Raw genomic sequence first — 18508 nt, 5'->3', positions numbered from 1 at the left:
GTTTAGAACTTATTATGTATATTTTAAAAATACCCGTTGATGTGATTCGTCTACATTCTGTAAAGAACCATACACCTTGAAAGAATGATATCTTAAAGGAGTTGTTTACCTTAACTTTTAGTATGATGTAGAGAGTGATATTCTGAGACTAATTTGCAATTGGTTGAGTTGTTTTTGTGTTATTTATCTTTAGTTCAGCAGCTCTCCATCAATCAATTTTAGCAATCTGATTGCTAGGTCATTATCCTAGGTGATTACCCTAGCAACCATGCATTGATTTGAATTAGAGACTGGAATATGAATAAGAGCGGGCCTGAATAGAAAGACAAGTAATAAAAAGTAGCATAACGATAAATGTGTAGCCTTACAAAGCATTTAATTCCCCCCACACCTCCATATGAAAGCTTTAAAGAGTCAGAAGAAGGCAAATAAAGGTATGGGACCTGTAACCAGAATGCTTGGGATCTGGGATTTTCTGGATAACAGATCTTTCCATAATTTGCATCTTCATACCTTAAGGGTGAAGACACATGAATCTACTAGTAGCAGCTACTTTTTATGGCTACAAAAATAGACAACGCTGATTTGATGATAAGGGTATTTTTTGTCAGTTTTGTAGCTCTGACAAGTGGCTGCTAATAGTAGCTCTGTGTGTCTTCACCCTTAGTCTATGAAAAATCATGTAAACATTAAATAAATCCAATAAGATGGTTTTGCAATCAATAAGGATTAATTACTGTGTATCTTAGATTGGATGAAGTACAAGATACTGTTTACATTTGAATTCTTTTGATAAAATGGAGTGTATGGGAGATTGCTTTTCCGTAATTCAGAGCTTTCTGGATAACGGGTTTCTGGATAATGGATCCCAATGGCAGACCACACGTGCCATATCCCTACACCGCATTGGTGCTGTACCCCAGAAGCTCGATGTTCAGTGTTGCAACAACATGTAAGTCAGTCACAAAATAACAGTTTAATATCTTTATACAGATCAGCAGGCCCGGATTTGTGGAGAGGCCACAAAGGCCCAGCCATAGGGCGTCAAGTTGGTAGGGACGGCACGCTGCCCAGCCATTTGATGAGGGCGCGCAGCTCCCCAGTGCTCCGGTGCGCCTGCTCTAGCTAGAATGGTGCCGCCGCTGAAATCCAGCCCTGCAAGTCAGGCTCAACAACAAAGGGTTGGGAGGAAATCACTCTCTCTTGGCCTTAGCAAAAACACCCCATTAATCACATGAGCAGATCCAAAAGATCAGCCATCTCCCATGGTGGGAGCAGTTACAGCTGCAAGCCGGGGGGCCTCCAGGGAGTTGTAGCCAAGAACCAGCTGTGATGAGATGATGTCACCAGGAACCAATGGGAAAGGCTCCAGTCAACAGCTGTCTGGGTCAGCAGACTTGTTGCACTATGCAGTTTACGTTTGAACCCATTTTGTTACAGACTGTTTACATCCCAAGTGATAAAAAGGAGACTTATATCTGCCAATAACTTTTTTGGAAAAATGTACTATTCTTGTGTCTTTTAGAATAATAGTTCTTGCTTTTAAAATGTAATATTTATATCCAGTATAAAATATGACATGGAGGCTTTGCATTTATCCAGCTGCTGTTACATCAGCACTTTATGAGCCCCATCTTTCTCAGGCATTAACCAATAGCTACACCGCAGCAACATGACAGCCCAGCAGTAAAACCCTGCGCTTAGATTTCTTGACCCGATTTTAGAAAAATGCATGGTGTATACAAAGCTGGGAAAGCATGTCAGCACAAATAAAAATGTCATTCTAAAAATGCTTGAAAGAGTAAGATTTATTTAACAAGAACACCTGGTGACAGAGGTGCTCATTTACAAAAGCTGTGCAGTCTCACTGACGCCACGATTAACCATTTGTGCCAACAAATGTATGTGTCTAATAAGCTGTTCAAATTGCTGCTGTATGTACAGAATGCAGTGGGATAAAAAAGCCCTATTTTAATCTTAACCACTTGCTTAAAGGGGTGGTTTACCTTTAAGTTAACTTTTGCTATGTTATAGAATATCTAATTCTAAGTAATGTTTTTTAATTCATTATTTGCTTTCTTTTGACTGTTTACAGATTTCAATGCATGGTTGCTAGGGTAATTTGGACCCAAGCAACTAGAAATTGAAACTACAAACTTGAGAGCTGCAGAACAAAAAGCCAAATAACTAAAAAAAAAACACAAGTAATAAAAAATGAAAATCAATTGCAAATTGTTTCAGAATATCACTCTCTACATCACAGAAAGGTTAATTTAAAGGTCAACAGCCCCTTTAAAAGACCACACCTCCTCTGAGCCCCTTTATACAGTCATATAAAAAAGTTGGGCTTTCAAATTAGCAACTTCCTTTTTATATATAACATGTCTTATTGAAACAGTAGTATTTCAGCAGTGACAGACAGGTACATAAATTTGGGCACCCCATCAGAGATATTACATGAACACTTAGTAGAGTCTCCTTTTGCAAATGTAACAGCCTCTAGACACCTCCTATAGCCTTTGATGAGTTTCTGGATGGTGGTATTTTTGACCATTCGTCCATACAAAATCTATCCAGTTCAGTTAAATTTGATGGCTGCCGAGCATGGACAGCCTGCTTCAAATCATCCCATAGATGAGAAGAAGGGCCCCAGTCCCTGAACTAGTCACACAGCCCCACAGCATGATGGAACCTTCACCAAAATTGACAGTAGGTAGCAGGTGTTTTTCTTGGAATGCGGTGTTCTTCTTCCGCCATTCAAATCGCTTTTTGTTTTGACAAATCGTAATGTCTTATCGGTCCAAAGCACTTTGTTCCAGAATGACTGTGGCTTGTCTAAATGAGCTTTTGCATACAACATGCGACTGTTTATGGTGTGAGTGCAGAAAGGGCTTCTTTCTCATCACCCTGCCATACAGATGTTCTTTGTGCAAATTGCGCTGAATTGTAGAAAGATGTACAGATACACCATCTGCAGCAAGATGTTCTTGCAGGTCTTTGGAGGTGATCTTTGGGTTGTCTGTAACCACTCACAATCCTCCACATCTGCCGCTCCTGTATTTTTCTTGGCCTGTTAAGACCTGGGTTTTACAGCAACTGTGCCTGTAGCCTTCTATTTCCTGATTACATTCCTTACAGTTGAAACTGACAGTTTAAACCTCTGAGATTTTGTAGCCTTCTCCTAAACCATGATACTGAACAATTTTTGTTTTCAGATCTTTTGAGAGTTGCTTTGAGGATCCCATGCTGTCACTCTCCAGAGGAGAGTCAAACTGAAGCACAACTTGCAATTGGCCACCTTAAATACATTTTCTCATGATTGGACACACCTGCCTATGAAGTTCAAGGCTTAATGGGTTAATCCAACCAATTTGGTGTTGCCAGTTATCAGTATTGAGCAGTTACTGCATTCAAATTAGCAAAATGACAAGGGTACCCACATTTTTGCACAGTACACGTTTGATTTAATTTCATACAACTGAATACTGCTTCACTAAAAAATTTTGTTCAAAAAACACCACAGTACCTGGGAAATGAAAGACATACCACGGTTATCTTTTTTGTTGAAAGTGGTATGCATATATTTATGTATGTGACCTGTAGGGACCCCAAAATGAAAATTGTGCATTTGAATTTTCTTGGCTGCCAATTCAGCACCTTTTCTGTGTATTGTGTGTCATAACACACCACCTTCTTTATCTATTTAACACTTCTCTATCTTTTCTATTTCTCTCCCAGCAATATTTTCTCTCCTTTTATCCCTTATATATTTAAACTATATTATATTTTACTTCTGCATTTTATTTGCATGCAGAAGTGGAGAGGAGCAAAAGAAAGTTCCGGGATTCAAAACTCTTGCATCCCCACTGAGGGGATACTATTTCACAGAAATAAAGGAATGAAGGGATGGCATCCCTGTGCATCCCACCCACAATTCCAGCACTGCTTGGAAGTGGCAGGAGACTCACTACTCTACAGCTTTTTTGAGAACTTGACATTAGACTGAGACATGCGTTTGTCCTTATTAAAAATTATGGTGAGGCTTGGCCAGTGGATCACAGTTTTAAGACTGGATATTGCTATGCGACAGCAGTTACATCTCCTGTCTCTTCTAAATGTGTAAATGTGACATAACTTGATGTCATTCTGCCAGAAAGAAAAACATTTTGAGGACAATTTGCAATGACCCACACGACAGTGAAAAAACAAAAAACAATGAAGCTGATCACTAGTTAGTACAAACACCAGGTAGTCACTTTTCTAGACCACCACCAATCAATTGGTCTACTGTCCCTACTGTTAGAAATCGGATTATTTTTTTCCATGCAAAATCACATCAATATTTGGTAGCACTCGAAATATCCAGATTGAAAAGTCAAAAGTTTAAAAAGCTTGATTTCAGTGATGTGGGTGTGTTTGGAATGCACACTGACTGTAGCATGCAGAGGCAGCAGACACGCTACTATTTTCAGCCTGTTCCTGGCATGACTGGTCACAAACAAAAACAATTGCAATTTCTCGGTGGAAAAAAAAAAAAAGATGAGAAACAAAGAAACTAGAAAGATGGAAAAATAAATACAAGATGTAAAAACTTGTGAGAATTGATGAGATTTCATCTGAATCATCTGAAAATGAATGGCTACCAAAAGAATGAAAAAAGTAAGATGTTTTGGCATAATGAAAGTGAATGTATATTAAGAATTCTCCAAACGAATGCATTTTTTTCCAGACGTTATGGCACTAACCCCCTGGGTATCTGACCCACTGCAGGACTCTAGTGCAAGGATACAAAATAAAGGTTTCATTCATTGCAATGGAATGATGATGCATACTGTAGTAGACAAATAAAACATTGTCTCTATTTTCATGGGACAATAGCTAATAGAATAATGTTTTCATAAATCTGCAACCTTGTTATGAGCTAAGGGGGATCTGAGATAATACTGAATGTCATAGAGAGGCTTGAACCAAAAAAGTCTAAAAACTATTGCCCTAGAGTGACCTATCATGTCCCCATAATGCAACTCTTTTGTACAGTTGCAAACAATTAATGTCAAAGCTAAATATATCCGAGTGGGAAATTGCTGCAGGGTCATTTATTAGAATAAGTTCCACTTTAACAGTTGCAAGGGGTGTACATCACTGAAGAATATAGACAATGTGACAACGGACTGCATAATCTTTCCATCTGAAACATGATCTATTGGGAGGCATGGGGGGGGGGGAGTTGCACCACTGTCAAATCTATTGCCTGGTGGGTTCCACACAAAGCAAATAATCTAACTACTTAAACTATGCTTCAGTGTACAGTCACAGCACTTTAGTAGGGCAATAAGAGGCCATGTTAAACTGTCAATAAGCACCTATTGATCCAACTACCCATGGCACAACATACTCAATATTTTAGATTTTCAAACAAACTTCAAACAAACTTTTTAGAATTTTAAGAAAATATATATATATATAATATTTTTCCTGGAAATTATTTGCCTTTTATTTACAAATGACTTCCAATAATTATTAAAAGATTAAGCTAAAGAGCTGCTCATGGAGAACTTCCATTGGCCCCATGATTTTTAGAGGGTGTCAAATAATACTCTTGAATATTCTCTATACAGTTGGGGGCACATTTACTAAGGGTCGAATATTGAGGGTTAATTAAATATCGAAGTCGAAGGATCTACCGCATTTCATTCGATCGAACGATCAAAGGAAAAATCTTTGATCAATTCGAAGGATTTTAATCCATCGATCGAACGATTTTCCTTCGATCTGAAATTGCCTAGAAAGCCTATGGGGACCTTCCCCATAGGCTAACATTGGTGCTCAGTAGGTTTTAGGTGGCGAAGTAGGTGGTCGAAGTTTCTTTTAAAGAGACAGTACTTCGACTATCGAATGGTCGAATAGTCGAACAAAGTATTTTTCCTTCTAATCCTTCACTCGAGTTTAGTAAATGTGCCCCTTAGACTGTATAAATACAGTCATAATATTTTCTACTTCCTTATCTGACAACCCCCAAAGCATGCACAGAACATGCTTTTTGTACCTGCTGCCTTGCATAATGTCTATCTGCAAAGGTGTTTACCAGTTTTGCCTGGATTGGCCATCTGTAGATTCTGGCAAATGCCAGCGAAGATGTATGCTGTAAGATGCCATAGACAGTCATTATTAATCGGGCCTGTGAAGGGCTGTTTTCACCTTTGCATACTTTTAAGGGGTTGTTCACCTTCCAACACTTTGTTCAGTTGGTTTCAGATAGTTTACCAGAAATAAAGACTTTTTCCAGTTACTTTCTATTTTCTATATATGACTGTTTTTCTAATATTGAAGTCGAATTTTTCACCTTTCTGAAGCTGCTCTCGGAGGGAGGGGTCGCCGACTCTCTAAACTGTTCTAAATTGATACATTTAGTTGATACATTTCTAATCTTTGTCCCTGCTGAGCAGAATCCCTGGGTTTCCTTAAAGGCAGCTAAGAAAGGAACATTAAACTTAGATTTTGGAGAAAAAAAATGGAAAGCAATTCAAAAACGTCTTTATTTCTGTCAAACAATCTGAAAACAACTCAACTGAAAAAGTGTTTGGAAGGTGAACAACCCCTTTAAATGCCAGGGCCTAATTGCATTGCTGCGGCCCAGTTGCTCTAGAGTTGCTGTATCAGAGGAATCATACTCTTGCTTTATGCAATGTGTAGTTTACACAAGTAGCCATATTTGCTTTACAAATATTTATCTATCCAATAAAATCATAACCAAGGGTTTTCAGTAGGGATGAACGAATTTTTTCGCCTTGTTTCACCGCAGAATTGACACCCATAGACTTGGATGGCATTGTGCGTCATAAAAAAAAAAAAAAGACTTTAATGGGCGTCGTTTCGCGAAACGGGTCAAATTCGCCCATCCCTAGTTTTCAGGCACTAGGACTACATTTATCCTTGGCCCTCACTTCTGCACTGCACCATCACCAAGTTTCTCTATTACAGTCTGCTTTTTGTGGGCGTAATAAACTCTTTTGTTCAGCATAACATAAAGCTAGTATATGTTGTGGCATCGCCAAAGCAATGCACAATAGTGACCCAAGAAACAGGCATCTGCCTCTTCATGTCAAGCAGCCCATTTGCTTCCTGTCTAGCCATAAACTTGCACTGCAAGGCATCACAGCACGGATTCAGTGTCTGTTTTGCACAAACCTGGTCAATGTAAACAAGACTTTATATACAGGACAAGTGAAGTCATCGAAAAAGTGGCAAATAGAAACCAGAAATCCAACAGCTGCAAAAATACATTCAGAGACAAAAATACTTTCCAGGCAAGGAATAAGAATAGAAACGACATTAAAATATATACTGTGAGTAGCTCACCCGTGTTTACTTAGTTACTATATTTCTATTCAGAAATGAAAAAAGGCTCTGTGTAGCCTGAAACGTCGCTTATCCAGGTCCTGCCAGTGTTCCAATAAAGGCATTTTTATCTATAAGAAAAAAAATTTTTTTGTGGTGCCGTACTTCAATCAATACTTGTGAAAAGGATTGGAAGGTGGCCAGTCAGGGTACGTGCACCAGGACCCACAAATTGACAAAGTCTGGGAGCTGATTCTACTATACAAGCAACTATATTTCTATTCAGAAGTCAAGTGCTCAGTGTTTATAAAACTCCTTGTAAGCTGTATAAAATCTGCTGCATAACACATACTTTCACGCAGTGTGGTCTGAAACAGAGGTTTGAATGAGAATACAATGTACTGATTGCCCTTCTGATGTTGCTGAACTAGAACTTCCAACACCACGCACCAACCTTCCTTTAAATGTTAAAGGGAACTGGTTCTGCTACAACGGCATTTTGTCCAATGCATGCAGTACAATATCATCTTTTCCTAGCAACTACTAGGCCTGTGGCTGGTTACTGGGGAGATTCCTTTCATGGGGGGGGGGGGTTTAATAGGGGACAGGTGCACTGGGAACATTGTAACTCCCAACGGGAATTAGGTCTGCTTATTGCACTGGCCAAACCAAAAGTCAGATCTCATTACAAATGTCCCTGTCTCACTTATGAGTGTTAGGTCTCCCTAGTCTCTGCCTTGCTGTTCTAAAGCATGCTATGCATATATTTTTTTCCTGAACTGATGGTCATAGAGGAGTTACATCTGGTGTCAACAACAAACAGCAGATGAAGATGGTAGTTACAAACACAAATCCACTCAGACTGCAGGATCTCCAGCATCCACCTCAGTGACAGAATCAAGCTTAAAACTAGGCCTATGTAGCAGAGCAGAGTATGATCATGCTGATAACTCACTGTTATACATTTCTGACAGTATTTTACAGTTTTAGCAAACCCAGGTCTGTGCGTATTAGAAAGAATGTTATAAGGATATGCCAATCTTGGCGTTCAGAACCGTGTGCAAGGATTATGGTACTGGACACGACAAGTATTCAGCAACTTGAAAAATGATAGATGACTCAAAATAAGTATTTGGATCAGGGCGGTGCTTGGTTGATTGCAAAGAGAGGGGGGATTGCTGCCTGAAGACATTTAACTACTTATAAAGTAGAGACACAGGGGCAAATCAACTTATCTCCGGAAATTCACCAGCGACAGATTTGCTTACGTGGACACACTTCGCCAGGAGAAAATTCGCCAGGACAACGCTAATTCACTAAAATGCAAAGTTGCGTCCAGGGCGCCGAACGATGGCGAAGGTTCGCTAGTTTTGCTAATTCGGCAAGCAAAGCGAAGTTGCGCTAGCGTTGGCTGATTTGCATATGGCTGGAAGTTACATTTCAAATAAATTACACTACACAAGCCCAGGGAAGCTTAATAAAATAAAATAAGAGTTGTTATAATGCCCTACACATGTGCCCAGTGTATAGTTTATGTGCCATATGTAAGGAAATGTAGGAGGGAAGCCAGGTACCCTAAAAAAAAATTATGATATTTTGCAGCCTAAAAACTGAAAAGTCGCCAGCGTTTTTTGAGAAGTCCTATCTACTCTATTGCACTTCACCTGGTCTGAGGTGGCGAAGGCAAGTCTGGCGCAAGAGGTAACGTTCAGTAAAATCCGCATCTTAGTGAATTTGCGTAGTTACATCCATTCACCAGAGAGAGAGAAAGAGACAGACAATCATTGACAGTACCAAATGTCACACACAGTATCAGACAAGGGAGACTATCTGGCAGGCTTATTCGTTTAAGCAGAGGTTATAGGGAGGACGTGTCATAAAAAAATCCCAAAGTGAAATGTGAAAACAAATGGCTTTCACTGGAGAAGCTGAACTCAGGGACACTGGACCTCAATGTATTTGTACACAATATCCTATCATTAGCAACGATTTAATAGGAATTCATTTTTTTTCATTATTTTCCTTAAATGATTGGTTTTCAGACTTTTTTGCTTTCCCCTTCTGCCTCTATGCAACGATCATTTGGTAGCCCTGGCAGCCATAAATGTATTGCTGTGTGAATCTACAGTTTTGTCGCTTTTATCTTTCTATTCGGACCCTCTCCTGTTAAGCTTCCGGTCTCTCATTCAAACCACTGCCTGGTTTCCAGGGAAAATTGGACCCGAATATCTCTATTCACAATGCCTTGTATCAGCTGAAGTGCAGCGGAGCAGTGCAACAGTGTTCTTTGGAATTGATGAAACCTCCATCACCATATGGCAGATGCCAGCTTAACACTACCTGAATGAAGGCAGAATGCCAGTTTTAAAGTTTCGCAGAGGGAGAAAAATAATCTGGGATGGTTTCATGGTTCCGCTAGGGTCTTTGGTTCCACTTAAAGTAAATTTTCATGCTCTAGTGTTCCATGCCTCCTAGCTTGCAGCCACAACAGTTTTTCTGTTTCAGAGGCACAATAACCCAATGTATACTGCTCCATCGCATTGGGAGGGCAGCTAATATAACCACACTGGTACTGCTTTCAACGCCAATTATATTTACAAATAACTTTTAACTAAATAATGTATATACTGGAAAGCAGTTTAAAACTACACCTTTTAATGAAAAAAAAAACAACTTCAAGACAATTATACCCCTTAGATCATGTTACCCTTGTAACCTATATAACTGCCATTTAAGTTACATGTCATTTTAAACTGAATGTGCATAGTCAATCTGTTCTTCAATCTAAGGAGGAAAAATACCTGCTTAATCTGTTTTTTCTTTAAACAAATACAACTTAAAAGAGTAACAGGTTGTAATAACATGAACTCACAAGCAGCTTTGAACACTCTGTTATAACATTTATTCAGTTAAAACCTATGCCCCTTGGGTCCTTAGTGTCTTTTTCTGGTATCAAGGGAGAAACACTTTTGTAAAGCCACAAAAACACAAATTCATACAGAACAGACATAGAAAGGTGCAGCATGTATGATGCCCTATGACATGTTCAAATGGACAGACCTTATGTAATGGGCAAATGGACCTTGGCTATATTTTGGGCAGAGACACAAAAGTGCTCCCCACTCTTTGATATTTGATATAAAACTAATAACCAACAAGTTACATGATTCTCCCTAATACTGAACTTCTGTGGTCTATAGCCAAAATTTGAGAAAAAAAAGCAATAACCAACCGGTTATGTGATTTTCCATAATACTAAAACTCCATAATGCAAAGCCTCTATGGTACACTGCAATTTTTAAGCAAAAAGCAAATCATTGAAGCCCAGCAAACACACACACACACACAGTGTATATCAGAGGTAACAAGGCTTACCAGAATCCTGCAGGACATGACAGGATCTTCTACCTGGGCTCTCTCTGCAAGACGGTCTGACACAATAACTGGGCAAGCAGGCTACTTAAAAGTGGTCAGCTATTTTTAACAATAGTGTGAAAAGGGGGAGGAAAGAAGGCATTCCAGAGCAAGTGTCCAGCAGTGAAAAACATAAGAAGGGAATTCTATATGGGACCACTTAATGGTCTAAATTGCCCTGAATAGTTTTGGGTACTTAGTCAATCTCTGTGTGTATATTACAGGATTTGTCCCTCCCCTTTTCGCCCTCAGATGTATTGTATCATACAAAGTCACAACACAAGTCCTCATATCAGAGAAAGGCAACTCCGGGCCATCCAGCATCCCACACACAGTCTTTTGCCGATAGTGGGTGATTATATATTAACCAGTATAGCAACACTTTAGGTAAACTCTGTGCAGGAGAGCAAGTTATTTGCCAAAATGTTTACTGAACCGAGTTGGGTGGTTCAATGGATGAAATGTATAGACAAACTAAAGCAGGAACCAACTCACTGTATGTTTTTGTACTTTAATGGGTGAGGAAAAATATTATTGATTTGCTTATAAAATTAAATTGCTAATTCTTATCTTTTTAAACCTGATGAAAGTGTATCCTTCTCCGGTCAAATCAACAAAAAATGTAATAGTGTAGATTAGGTATGATGATAATAATAAAAGCCAACATTCGATTGGTTGCCATGGATTTCTGGTGGAAAATGTTACCCCTTACATTCTAGAACCCCCTTGTAATTTACAACATGACTTTGATCCCATAGCAGGGGTGATTCACCTTTAATTTTTTAAAGGTTTTGAATGATTAGCCTTCTTCTTCTGGTTCTTTCCAGCTCTCAAATAGGGGTTACTGGCCCTGCCCAAAAAACAAATGCTCTGTAAGGCTACAAATTTATTGTTATTACATTTTTAACCTGTTTACTGGATGCAAAATGGAGCCGGTTCACAAAGGATCCTTGCCTAGATTTTACGGTTATACCACAATTCCCTGGATGAGTTACATCAATAGGTGCAACTTACTTGTACAAAGTGATCAGACGATAATACCTGTACTGTTACTTACACTGCACACCAGAAGGGACAAATTTGCAAAATATTTTGAGCTCAATTTACCAAAATAGACATTATTTTGCCCATGTATTAGATCATCACTGTGGTGGATGCAACATGGTGAGCACCCACAATATTTTGGGGTAAAAGATGAAGTTTGGGTAAAAATATAACAATTTGAATTTTAAAATTACACTTTGCACAATATGCTGTGTACGTAAACTAGGTTTTAAGAGACCTATTGACAGCATTTAAAAGAAGCTTACCACACTGGTAAATGAATTTCTGCCCAAATGAAACCTAAGATTGATGCTGCAGAAGCTACTCACTGAATCTTCCGAAGCATCAGTCTAAATCGGGTCATTTAGACTGTAAGCTCCACAGGGGCAGGAGCACATTTTGCCTGAAGAAATCAGTGCACAGTACTACAATTGGCTGTAATACATAGGAACAACATAATCTTTTGCAAAGCCCCACACAGCCCGATTCCTGTTCAATTTATCCCCCCAACTCAACCCCCTGCTGCTATTAAATGTGTTTCTTACAGTGAGAACTTAATACAGTTGTACAGTTAGATAAGCTCAATTTACAGTGTCCGGTAATAAATCATGGAGACACAATAAAAGTATCAAATTTTTTTTGTCGGAGGAAAGTTATTTAAAAAAAATAAATAAAAGTGGGCTAATATGTTTATAATTTTAATGTTTATGTGGTAGGATTTGAACATTATATTCTGCAGGCCCACGACCCCTCACATATGAATCAGCATTTTGCACCTGGGATGCATCAGGCTCCGGTTCCCCAAATGTTAAGAGTTACACGATGGTTTCATTGCTACATCTGGTGAGTTTTCGTCCCTTGAGTTTAATAAGGCAGTGTTTCACTTGCTGGGAAAAGTACATTTAAGCAGCGCCTGTGGCAAAAGCACTGAAAATCTCTTTCCATTAACAAAAATACCTATAAGATAACTTCTCATAGAGGACAAACCCCAATCAGGTTTTGCCACCCAGACATGCATCTCAGAAACTGCAAGTATTTCACAGCATGAAACAAAGTGTCACTCAAACCATCACAACCGATTGGGGGGGAAATCATAAAAGTGTCGGTAAATACAGTTTTTAAAGGTTGACCAGATTGTAAAAATGGCGTAAGCACGACAAATTCAAATTGAGTTTATGGAATTGTGTTGTATACACTGTAAATAAAAAACTGCCGGTATTGTGCTGTGAAAATGTTGTTTGTGTGCCAAAAACAATTCCCTATAAAGACTATTAACAGTTTTCCCTTGACATTTTCATTATGGCAGAAAAAATGTCTGTAAAAGTGTTGTGGGTACAATTAATGCTCAAAAAAAATCGAACATATGCCACAAAAATAGCCAAGTCCAGTTTTAATCAACATTTTTTAAAAATTGTCAGTAGAGGTGGAAAAATGATGGAAAATAGTTCTGTATATCGCAAATAAGACCTTTTATTTACCAAATTTTTCTTTAACAATGTTTTCTATGTAACTTAACTATGTAAAGTATCCACTACACCTTTATATGGTGGAGCTCTAAACTTCTACGTTTATCTTTGTCAGGGCACAGTCTGCAAGGATTGGTTCCTCCAGATTATTACAAAACATCAAAATTTGGATTCATGAGGATTTATGTTGTTTTTTTACTTTATTACCTCAAAAACTCATCAATTAAGAATTTCAAAAGTAAAGCTACACAAAACCTTTCAATACTGCAGCCTTCTTAAGAAAACCCAGATTGATCAGAATGTTCAATAAATTAGCGGTCCTCAACCTATTTTGGCCCAGGGACCAGTGTAAAGGCAGAATTTTTGCAAGGACCGGGGGGCGTCAACTGCACACACAGAGTCAAACTTTGGCGCACCAGTGTCAAATTTGGGTGTGTCCGCGTCCAATTTGGCGCGCCCGTGTCCAATTCAGGATGTCAAAGAAGCAGGCCACGTCAAATGCGTGCCCGGCAGCCCAGTTCAGGTATGTCAGCGGCCTGGCACTGGGCCATGGCCCGGCGGTTGGGGACCCCTGCAAGAAATGATGTGTTCAAAGGATGGAATAAGACACCCAGCTGTAGTCCTGAAATTCTAGCAGGTATTCCATTAATATGCTAAAGAAGACATTTACCTATTGCACACCGTTATGGCGTTGATGATGACAATGCCAAACAGTACTCTCTTATGTACCATAGGTAGAGTTCTTACAGACTTGCTCATAAAAGTTGTAGCCCTTTCAGGCATCTAAAACCATCAGTCTATGTGGCTGGATATTACTAAAGTACATGAATAGTTCTCACCCACCCCCCAAGTTGAAACTGTGCCTCCATTGTGTGCAAACTACTCCCTAGCATTGGCTAACTTTGATAACAACCCTTGTGAATGTTGCTTGAACCCCTACACTAGCCCAATACAAAACCAGTTTGTGTACTACTGGCACAAGGTGTGGTCAGTGAAAGGGGCGAGTTTATTATACAGGTGGTGCCTCAGCTATATTCATCTCATTTACAACCCATGGTGCACAATTGCCTTGTGGAAAAAGAAAAATGGTGCTCCTATTTTATAAAGATAAGTTTGTAAGTGAAACTATCTGCCCCACCACTATTTACTGAGGGAGGAATGAAGGTTAGCTGGGGCTGAGCAAGACAAGGGCAACTTATTTATAAAGTGACTTTCCCACTGTAGTAATGCATAGATTTTGAAAGCAAGAGTGATTCTGCATTCATAGGAAAGCTTTCACGATTCACCGATAGGTACACGAGGTGCACCCTGCTCACCATTCACTCACCAGCACGCAATAATGTCAGCACTGAAATCATGATAACATGAAAGGACATGATTGCACTTTTGCCGATATATTACACTCACTAATTGAACTCAGCAGATGAAAAGTCATGTAGAACTACTATACAATTTATTTTATCAGTAGCAAGAAGATTTACAGATAGTTTAATTTGCTGTTTATCATATAACAACAGCTTCCTTCCTGAGTACATAAATGATTTGCAAAGATGGCTACAAATAGCCTAACTTGCTTGTACAGGCCAGAGAGATCACTGGGTAATTTGAATAGAATAAATGTTAGCATACCAATTTCCTATGTATCCAAACAGAGAGACACTAGGATAAAGTCCAAAGGGAAATAAGGCTTAGTATATGATCAGATATGGGTCATTTATTCTACCTGAAACAGTAAAGTGTAGAGGTATAAGCATGCTGGACACACAGCACATTGGTTTGCTGTACATTTTTAATGTGAACTGAATGGAAGACTCAACATTGAGTCTTTTCCATGGACAATGATAGAAGAGCACTCCTAGTGATCAATAATGGTTGGTGCTGCTCTGTACCGAGCAATTCTTTGAGAGAAACAAAATGGTATTTCCTACTCATATTTTGAAAAGCAAACATGCAGATAAGAGCTATGCCTTCCCAGGTATACAGGTATGGGATCTGTTATCCGGAAACCTGTTATCCAAAAAACTTTGAATTACGGAAAGCCCATCTCCCAGAGACTCTATTTTAATCAAATAATTCACATTTTTAAAAATGATTCCTTTTTTTCTCAGTAATAATAAAACAGTACCTGGTACCTGATCCTAACTTCAATATAATTCATCCTTATTGGAGTCAAAACAATGCGACTGGGTTCATTTCATACTTATATGATTTTTAGTAGACAAAGTATGGAGATCCAAATTACTGAAAGATCCTTTATCCAATAAAACCCCAGGTCCTGGAACATTCTGGATAACAGGTCCCATACCTGTAATAAATGCTAACTAGCCCTGCTCAAATGGGATTTCTTTCCTGCCTAGTGTATAACTAGAAACTGAACCAGTGAAACTGCAGAGTGCACATTTAACCGAAATGCTTGTATTCTCTTGCTTTCTTTGTTTACAGTTTGCATTTCCCAGAAAACAAATATCCTCCATGTTCAGTAGCAACATGTTCCGGTATGTGGATGCATGAGACCTACTACTGGGCAAGTCTTGCTGAGAATCAGCAGGAAGCCAGCTGTGTTCTACCTTCCCTTTAAAGTGTGTGATTGTTAGAAATGAATGAAGTCTTAGCTGTTCATGCGGTGCCATTTCATTCGGTCCCCGTTTGGTTATTACTAGCACATCAATATTAACAAAAATATAAATACCTACAGCCATAATTCATATCTGACCTGTCCATCATATAAATGTACTAATTGTTATGGATCTTATTTTTTTTTGTCAGTAATAGCAAAATATTTATTACAAATAATTTGCATTGTTAAAAATGATTACCTTTTTCTTTGTAAGGATAAACCACTACCTTGTACTTGAGCCCAGCTAAGGTACGACTACTAATCCTTACTGTTCTATTGGATTTAATTTCTATTGGAATTATTTTTAGTAGACTTATTCTGCAGTGTTTTACAGGGATTATACATCATTCACATAAAGGAATTAATGTGCCTATATGTTTGGAGAATGGGAGGAAGCAGCAGTACCCCAAGGAAACCCACAGACATCGCTTGAACACACAAACTCCTTCAGATAGTGCACTAGCTCAGAGCCACAGCAATTCAAGATAGATAAACCAACCATCGAGTCACTGTGTTGCCATATATTATATAATGGTAGAGAATATTTCATAGACAGAGGCTAAATTTATGGTTTACATTTAGAATATTAATCCAATAACAATTTACAGTCTAGTGACTTTAGTGACCTTTCCGCTGAGGCAGCAGGTGACTTTTAAAGGGCCAGTAACACTACCATACATTTAAGCCGAATGTCCTAGCACCCATGTGCATGTCCACTTTCTGATTGATCCTATTAAATGAGCAATCTATAGAAACTTGAGTTGTGGGGTTTAGTGACACAAAAGTAAAGGCAAGCACTTCACCACTTTTTGCTGTGCAAATAATGCTTTATTTTAGCCAGTTTTACCACTCCAAGTACAAAACAACGTTTCGGAGGGTTTGCAACTCCCTTCGTCCCAAACCCCCCCCCCCCCCAAGTGTTGTTCTGTACTTGGAGTGGTAAACCTGGGTAAAATAAAGGATTATTTGCACAGCAAGAAGTGCCGAAGTACTTGCCTTTCGTGTGAAACTTTGCTGAATGTTGACGTGGCTGTATGTTTAAGGAATCACCGGTATATGCAACAACACCTGAAGAGTATAAGTAGTGTTCCCCATGTCTCTTATTTGACATAGAAAAGAAACCCCATGACTGTTTAACCAGCAGCCCTTGATCTGCATCTCTCAGCAGCACCTTCCCACAGCATGACATGTGGAGAGGTGGTGTTTAAGTGATAGCTGGGTCTTGAGCAGGATGGAGCATATAGACAGAAAGTTTCCTAACCATTATACAACGGGTGTGTGTGCAGGGGTGGACAAGGGAGGAGGCCCTAGCAAACAACAGGTACAGATAGGACAGCACTTATCCAGAAAATAATTTTAAATCGCATTATTGGCGCTTTGATATTTGTTTTTGTCACAACTGGGCACCTGTACTAGGTCCCCACTTTAAATGCCGCTCTTGGATTCTCTAGCCAGCCCCAGTGGCCGGATGTGACGCTGCCACTCACCTGCGCTTTGCCGGACAATGAGAGCAGGGCGTGGCTAGAGAAGCGGACCGGTCCTTCCTCACTCAGCCCCGCTGCCCGACTCAGCAGCTCCACCTGTCGGCTCAACCTGTCTACTTGTTCCCGGAGCCGCCGGTTCTCGCACTGCAGATCAGCGACGGACCTAGAAAGCGGCCCGGCCAGTCTTAGCACGTCCTCCAGCTGCCGCTCTACCCCGCGCCTGAAGTTGTTCATCTCGGAGCGCAGTTCCAGCATGGCGCCGTGTAGCACCGCATTGTCCTCGCTCTTGCACCCAGCGCTGGGCCAGGCAGACACCTCTAGTCCGGGCTCCATGAGAAAGTCTACTTAGTGGCACGATGCGATCGTTTAAACTGAGCAGATGCGATAAATACCGGAGCAACAGAGCATCGTGCGCGCAAACTCCTAATTCGCGATCTCGGCTGTTGCGCTGTCACTTCGTTGTCTTTCTGATGATCGCTCAGACCAAGGCTCCCTCTGTCCTGGGGCCAAACGCTACTGAGCAAAGCTGCACTCGTTCTTAGCGCGAGGATCCCTTGCTTAATAGCGGTACCGTCGTTTCCTTGCGCCTGCGAGTTAGTGCTGCGCCTCCTCCTCCTGCAGGTGTCAATGTGCCGGCGCTACTGCTTGTGTAGGTGTCAGTGGGTGGTGCTGCTACTCCTCTAGGTGTGAATGGGATGGTGCTGCTGCTGCTGCTGCTTTCCCTTCTATACAAGACTGACTTCTACCCTCCTGCTCTTTTAGGTGTCATAGGGCTCCTACTACTGCCTTTTCCCTTAGCGCAGAGGGACTGACTTCTCCCCTCCTGCCCAGTCTGATGCTGATTCAGAGCAGCTGGAGGGAGATGCTAACTGCGGGGGAGGGAGGGGGAGTTCAACTCCAATCTTGTCTTCTCTCCTGTGTAACTAGGCTGTGCCAAAATAAACAGGCTCCTTATCTTTAGCAAGGGGAAGGGGGTGAGGTGAATGCTGCAGTGATGGCTGGGTAGAGCTGCTCTTGGCTCACACTGACCTTTACACTTCTCCACTGGCTTTTTTCCCCCCCCAAAACTTTCTTGGTAAACGAATAAATTCATGGATTATTCTGATAAATCTGTATATGCTTGTGTGAATAATTATACAGCATAA

General features: G+C 40.0%; 1 protein-coding gene across 1 annotated transcript in view; it reads right to left on the bottom strand.

Annotated features, from left to right (window-relative positions):
* Positions 1 to 18295, bottom strand: part of smtnl2.L (smoothelin-like 2 L homeolog) — a 75355-nt gene extending 57060 nt beyond the window's left edge. The window contains exon 1 of the mRNA XM_018246331.2: positions 17367 to 18295. Within this exon, the coding sequence (XP_018101820.1) occupies positions 17367 to 17696 (330 nt within the window). The 5' untranslated portion in view covers positions 17697 to 18295. The remainder of the gene's footprint in view (positions 1 to 17366) is intronic.
* Between the last annotated feature and the right edge of the window lie 213 nt (positions 18296 to 18508).

The sequence above is a fragment of the Xenopus laevis genome, chromosome 2L (genome assembly GCF_017654675.1).
Source record: "Xenopus laevis strain J_2021 chromosome 2L, Xenopus_laevis_v10.1, whole genome shotgun sequence".
Taxonomy (NCBI): Eukaryota; Metazoa; Chordata; class Amphibia; order Anura; family Pipidae; genus Xenopus; species Xenopus laevis.
This window is presented reverse-complemented; position numbering and strand designations above follow the sequence as displayed.